Source organism: Orycteropus afer, unplaced genomic scaffold (genome assembly GCF_000298275.1).
Source record: "Orycteropus afer afer isolate SDZICR_OR568_19922 unplaced genomic scaffold, OryAfe1.0 scaffold00083, whole genome shotgun sequence".
Lineage (NCBI taxonomy): Eukaryota > Metazoa > Chordata > Mammalia > Tubulidentata > Orycteropodidae > Orycteropus > Orycteropus afer.
In genome coordinates this window covers 832,140-838,648 of record NW_006921670.1, presented here as the reverse complement: position 1 = coordinate 838,648, position 6,509 = coordinate 832,140, and the positions used below count along the sequence as shown (strand labels likewise).

The 6,509-nt window shown below is 55.7% G+C and overlaps 1 protein-coding gene across 1 annotated transcript in view; it reads left to right on the top strand.

The window, feature by feature from the left end:
• Nucleotides 1–460: 460 nt before the first annotated feature.
• RAC2 (Rac family small GTPase 2) overlaps nt 461–6,509 on the top strand; it is a 17,111-nt gene continuing 11,062 nt past the window's right edge. Inside the window, exons 1-2 of the mRNA XM_007941636.2 lie at nt 461–495; nt 2,691–2,762. Of these exons, the coding sequence (XP_007939827.1) occupies nt 461–495; nt 2,691–2,762 (107 nt within the window). The remainder of the gene's footprint in view (nt 496–2,690; nt 2,763–6,509) is intronic.

Here is a 6,509-nt window from a genome sequence, read left to right as displayed (position 1 = left end):
GTCGAGTCACACCCAACTCATAGTGACCCATCCTTGGGTTTCTGAGGCGTATCACTACAGATCAATAAATGCTTATTGCTTAGAATTGAGGTGGACTGACTTCTTGGAAGCCTCAAGTTCTTGTAGAGCAATCTCTGGTCCTGCCACATGTTAGGAAGCCTGTCTCCCAGCTGAGAGTCCTGTGTCCCCAACGGCGCCCAGGGCTGGGGTGCCTGTGGGGGCACCTGGGGCCGGCCTAGTACCTAAGAGGCCCGAGCTGTTTTGTCAGACCGCATGCTCCGCCTTCTGCAAACGGCCGTGGGGGGCAGATTGGGTAAGTTCCCCTTCCGCTTCCTCTAGCTCCTGTCCCTCGGCTGCTGTCCCCAGTTGGCGCTTCGCAGCCTCTCCACACCCCTGGTGCCTGCAGAGACACTCCGTGCCCCGAGCTGTCACCGCCACTGCCCCCCAGGCTCCTGACGCCATGCAGGCCATCAAGTGTGTGGTGGTGGGAGACGGGTAGGTACCTGGCAGAACTTCCTCACTGGCCCTTTAGGGATGCCCTGAGACCCTCCTGCCCCATGTCCCTGGGGAAGCCCCTTGCCCATGGGTGTAGGAGTCCCTGGAAGGCAGCTGGGAGGAGCTACTTCTTTCTTCCAGGGCCCAGAGGGAGCATCCTGGGGTGGGCTGCAGACAGCTTCACTCTCTGGCCCATCTTATCCCAGCAGCCGCCTGGGGGGAGGCTACAGGACATGGTGGGGGGCGGGGAACCTGGGACTCTTGGCCTGCACCCCAAGTGCTGGTGGGAGGTCTCTCATGGAAGTGAGCCTCAGCCTTCAACTTTGTGGGTGCAAGAGGAGTTGGGAAACCAAAAATGTGGGCTCTAATCACTGGTTTGGTCCTGCTGTGTGGCTTTGGGCCAGTCACAACACCTCTCTGAATCTCAGCTTAGTTGCTGGGAAGAGGTGATAGACCCCATCACTAAGGCTGAAGAGGGATTTCTTGAGATATTGTGAGTGCCTGCCCTGTCCTTAATGTCTTCTTACCAAAGTTGGCCTCCTAACCCTTCCTGCCTCACCTCCTCCTCCCTCCCCTGCTTGACATGGCTGGCAGCCGTCCTCTCAACCTCCCTGGTCGGGGAGGATGTGTGGGATATGTGGGCGAGGAGTAGGTATGGAAGGGGGACGTTGTACCCTGAGAGACAGAATAAGGGAAGAGGGGATGGAGGGTGATTGTGGGGGGAGGGGGGTGGTGGGGCCCGGCTGAGGGTCCCGCACAACTGGCAACCCTTAATGACCTCGGGCTGTCATGTCCTCTCTCTGGGTCTTAGTTTTCTCATCTGTAAATCTAATACATCCGTCTCTCGTGCCTTCTTCGGGCTTTTCCATAAGGCCATCTGGCATGTTCTAGCAGGGTCAGGTCAACTTGAGGCCTTGAAGACAAAGCTCCTTCCTGGCCCGGGTCGTGCTGGTGCCGACTCAGCTGGACGGGCCCTGGTGGGGGTGGGCAGTTACCAGACCATCCTCAGCTGATTCTGAGGCACGGCCGTCATCTGCCCACTGCCCGCCCCGAGCACTTCTGCTTTGTATTTGATCTGAGCCCGGGACGGCGGAAGTCAAGGGCAACGTCCCAATCATTCAGAGTTACCTTGGTGGCAGGGCCCAGGAAGGCGGTGGTGGGGAGAGAGGGACTCAGCCCTTTGGAACAGGAAGTGACGTCATGGAGTGGGGCAGGCCCAGGGCTGCCCCTTTGGCCTCTCGGGCTTCCTGCAGCGTTGCCTGGGTCCCTCTGCCACCCCAGCAGCCCGAGGGTGTGGGCAACATGAATCATGGCCATCACTGCTTGTTTATGCCTTGCTGTGTGCCAGGCATTGAGCTTGGCACGCCTCCTCTATTGAACCTCCTACCAACCCTAATATCAGGTGCATTTTATGGGTGGGAAAACTGAAGCTCAGAGAAGTTAAGTAACTTGCCCTAGACCTGGTAGGATTTGATCGAGGTCTCTAATTCCACAACACTGTGCTCCTAACCATGCATCATGGGCAGGTGGGAAGAGAAGGGGGATGGGAATGCCAGGTACCAGAAAACCAGCCCCGTTGCCTTGGAGTCAATTCCAACTCATGGCCATGCCAAGTGTTACCAGAGGAGGACTACTACATAGTGTGGTAACTTCTTTTATATGCATCATCTAATTTAATTTGCAGCGTACTCCTGTGAGGGCAGACTTGTATTATTTTCTAGATGGGGAAACTGAGGCATCAGGCTAAGTGACTTGCCTCAGGCCATGACACTGGTAGGTGGTGGAGCTGGGATCCGGCCCCAGGAACATGATGATAGGGCAGGTCTCCTGGGCATCTCCTGCCCTCAGCCCTCATCCCACATCAACACCACCTGGGAAATCTGGTTAAAAATGAAGATGCTTGGCCTGGCCCACACCTCTGGGTCAGAATCTCTGGGTAGGACCTCAGTCTGGACTGAGCACCCCAGATGCTTCCTGTGGGCTCTGGGTTTGAGCACACAGTGTGGGGAGTTTCAGATGTGGAGACTGAGGCCCAGGCTGGACAGTGACTTGTTCCCTACCCCCAGGATTGGGCCTGGGGAGATGCTGAGGTCTTCCTTGAGGGATGGGATGGGGGACCAAGTGGGCACTCAGAAACCTCCCCACGTCCTGACTCCAAGTCCTGACGGTTGTCCTCTGTGCTTCTTGTCTTTCAGAGCAGTGGGTAAGACCTGCCTTCTGATCAGCTACACCACCAATGCCTTCCCGGGAGAGTACATCCCCACCGTGTGAGTGCCCTGTGCTGGGCGGGGGGTGAGGGCCCTGGGCCCGAGGGGGCCAGCTGGGAGGGCACTTCCTGTGTGCCAGGCTCCAATCGGGCCCTTGGGGGTGGGAGAATTGGTGATGTCCAGCCCTTGCAGAGAGGAGGGCAGCGAGGGCTCTGAAGGCAGAGTGAAGAGGACCTGCCTCAGGGTGGGGTGACGGTGGAGGTGTCCTCTAAGTGGGAGGTGGCGGCCGGCCTGAGTCAGGGCAGGGAGGGGGAAGCCAGTCTGTGTTGGAGAAATGTAGGAAGGGGTGGAGGTAACCGAGAAGGCCTTGAAAGCAAGGAGCAGAGGGCTCGGTAGAGAGCACCATTGTGTGGTCTGGAGTCCAGCTGAGGCCCTTTGGGTGGACACAGAGGTGGGCTGCCATTTCACCTGGATGTAGAAGTCAGCCTCGGAAGGAGAGATGAACCAGGAAGCACCAGCCCCTTATTCATAAACCCTCCATGGCACCTGTCACTCACAAGACAACTTCCCAACTCTGTTGTGTGGCATTCAAGGCCCTTTTTGGTCTTCCCCCAACCTTTCTTTCTAGCTTCGTCACCCGTTACTTTGCTTTACCAGTTTGCTTCCACCCCTCCTGTTCACCAAATACTCCCTGGGCATTTCCACCTCAAGGCCTTTTTCTCTAGCTGTTCCCTCTGCCTAGAATGCTTTTCTTTCCCATGTCAATGTGTCTAACACTGTCAGACCCATCTCAAGTGCCCTTTCCTCCAGGAAGCCTTTCTGGTCTACCCCGAAAGGGTCTCTCGCTCCCCAGAGTCCCGCAGGTTTTATCTGATCTCTCCTGTGACTCTGAGCCTATGGTGCTGCCCTCCACATCTAGTCCCTTGAGGTCCCCTGTATTGCCTTGGCACAGGGACTTATACACAGCAGACACTCAATATGTGCTTTGAGTTGACCTGCATTGAACCTCACAGAAGAAGACCTAGAAGGATTGCCCATCTGTTGGGGGCCTACTGTGGGCTAGCCCTGCATGAGATGCTGCCCACGTGTCATTTCCTTGCGAGTATCATCACTCCCAGGACACCCACGAGGAAGCTGAGGTGCACAGCGGCTTAGTGGCTGTCTTCTCAGCTCCCACTCATGGCAACCCCATGTACAGAAGAACGAAACATTGTCCGGCCCTGTGCCACCTTCACCACTGCTGCTCTGCCCGAGTCCACTGTTGCAGCCACTGTGAATTCTGAATGCCCTCCAACCTAGGAGGAGCTCAGGTGGCGCTGTGGTTAAAGCATTGGGGCTGCTAACCAAAAAAAGGTTGGCAGTTTGAACCCACCAGCTGCTCTGTGGGACAAAGATTTGGCAGTCTGTTTCTGTAAAGATTACAGCCTTGGAAGCCCTATGGGGCACTTCCCCTAGGCCCTCTAGAGTCACCATGAGTCAGAATCGACTCAACGGCAGTGGGTTTGGTTTTGGTTTTTCCTACCTAGCGAGCTCATCTCCAGCACTGCATTGAACATTATTCTGTTAGGATCCATAGTGTTTTCATCGGCTAATTTTTGGAAGTAGACCACTGGGTCGTTCTTGCCAGTCTGTCTTAGTCTAGAAGCTCTGTTGAAATCTCTTACCATGGTGACCCTGTTGGTATTTGAAATACTGGTGGCATAGCTTCCAGTGTCACATGCAAGCCATCACAGGACAACAGACTGACAGATGAGTGGTGGTCTTGATCTTAAAGGGGATCTCCTTCAGGAGCAAGGAGGGGATCAGGTTGTCTTGGGAAGAAGGGGGAGAAGCAGAAGAGAGAGCAGTGTCCTGGCCCAGTTGCCCCTGCCCGAGCCCATGGCATCAGAGGAATTGACCAATACCAGGGGCTCTGCCCATAATATTTGCCCCCTAGACTCCACCCCCAGCTCCAAAGTCCTGACCCTTCTGGCCCCTGGGGGTGGACTGGGTTCCCTCTGCCAGCAGCCCTCCCTGAGACACTGGCCCAGGCCCTAGCTGCCTCATGCAACCTGGCCCAGGCGGGAGGATGCAGGCAGCCAGGGGAGGGCAAAGAACTGTGGCCAGGAACCTGGAAAACTGACTATTGCCCCAACTCAGTCCCTACTGCCCCAAATGGCCTCTCTGCACCTGCCCCATCTGCAAAATGGGGATGAGGGTTCCTGCACATTCACATCAATGATCAAACGTTGACTAGGTACCTCTTACCTCCATCTGAAGCTGTCAAGGTTTGGAGAGGGCTGGCTATCACCTGGCAGGGAGGCAGGGATGGAGTTGGGGAAGGCAGCTCCTGCGGAAGCTACTGTTCCCAGGAGGAAGTGTCGTCACTCCTGTGTCCCTGGTCCTTACCTGCTGGGCTGGAGTGCCTGCTTGCTGGAGGACCTTGTCTATGAGAGGAGGGGGCTGGGCCAGAGCATCCCAAGGTCATTGCCCAGGTGCCCTCCCATGCAGGAGGGGTGGGTGCGGTCTCTGGCTGAGACCAGGGGGACTTGATTGTCCTGAATGATCTCTTAGAAGCTGATGGAACTGACCAGACCAGGCTGCGTCCCCAGGACTCTCTGCGGAGCTGGCTGGGAGGATCCGCCTGGGGCTACCTTCACAGTGCACCATACAGAAAACAGGGTCCACGATCCAAAGGACCCCATGAGGGGTTGAATGCCTTTCTAGTTCCATCCTGACATTCTAGTAATTTCTGACCAGTGGTCCATCACCTTCATTTTGTACTGAGCCCTGCATGTAGCTGGTCCTGCATCAGACCCTGCTATGCCTTCCAGCCCAGAGTTGCTCAGTACTGGACAAGCCCCCAGAGGGGCTCCTGCTACTACTGCTGGTGCCTGGATCCCTGTGACAACAGACACGCCCCCAAAACAAAACAAAACAAAACCCAAAAAACAATTTCACTGCCATCAAGTCAATTCTGACTAATACTGACCCCCTTTTGGGTTTCCAAGGCCATAAATCTTTATGGAAGCAGACTGCCTCAACCGCTCCATGTTCTGTGGAGCAGCTGGTGGGTTCAAACCACCGACTTCTTGGTTAGCAGCCAAATCCCTTAACCATTACACCACCAGAGCTCCTTACTGCCCTTGTGACAGGTAGGGTCAAATAAGTCACACTGAGCCCAAGATATTGGAGGGGCTGGAGGGTGAGGGAACATGGAGAGGGGACAAGAGAAAAACAGGCAGCCCCAGCTCTCCGCCGCCCACAGTTGAAGATTGAGAGAGCTTCTGGAGCTGGGGTGGTTTGCTGCGGAGGTGGAGGAGAGGCGCGGCACTTGCAGCAGGGCATAATCAGATAAGCCAACCAGCACTGGGGGCTTAACAGCTCAGGAGTGGGCCTCTTAGGTGGAGCCAATCAGGCGCTTGGAACCTGTGACGCTGCCCGCTGATTGGCTCTCATTCTCCTCATAACATTCGAGATAGTTCAGCCTGCTCAGTTGTGTACTTGGGGACATTGAGGTCGAGAGAGGGATTTATTCATGCCACCGCTACACCATGGCATTTCTAGCCAATGATTTATGTCCTAGACCCAGTGTAGGGGCTGGGAGGACACTATGAGCTCTTTGAGTCAGAATCCCATCTCACAGATGGAAAGACTGAGGCCGGCTCTGTGGCTGGTCCTGTGCTGGCTGTGGGAGACCCTGCCCTCAGAGTGCCTGAGACACAATGGGTCTCCTCCCCCCCACCTCCCGTCCAGATAACCCATTACCGATGGAAGCCTGGTGAGCCTTTAAAAGTGAAAATGAGATTTTCACCCTGGCCTAAATCC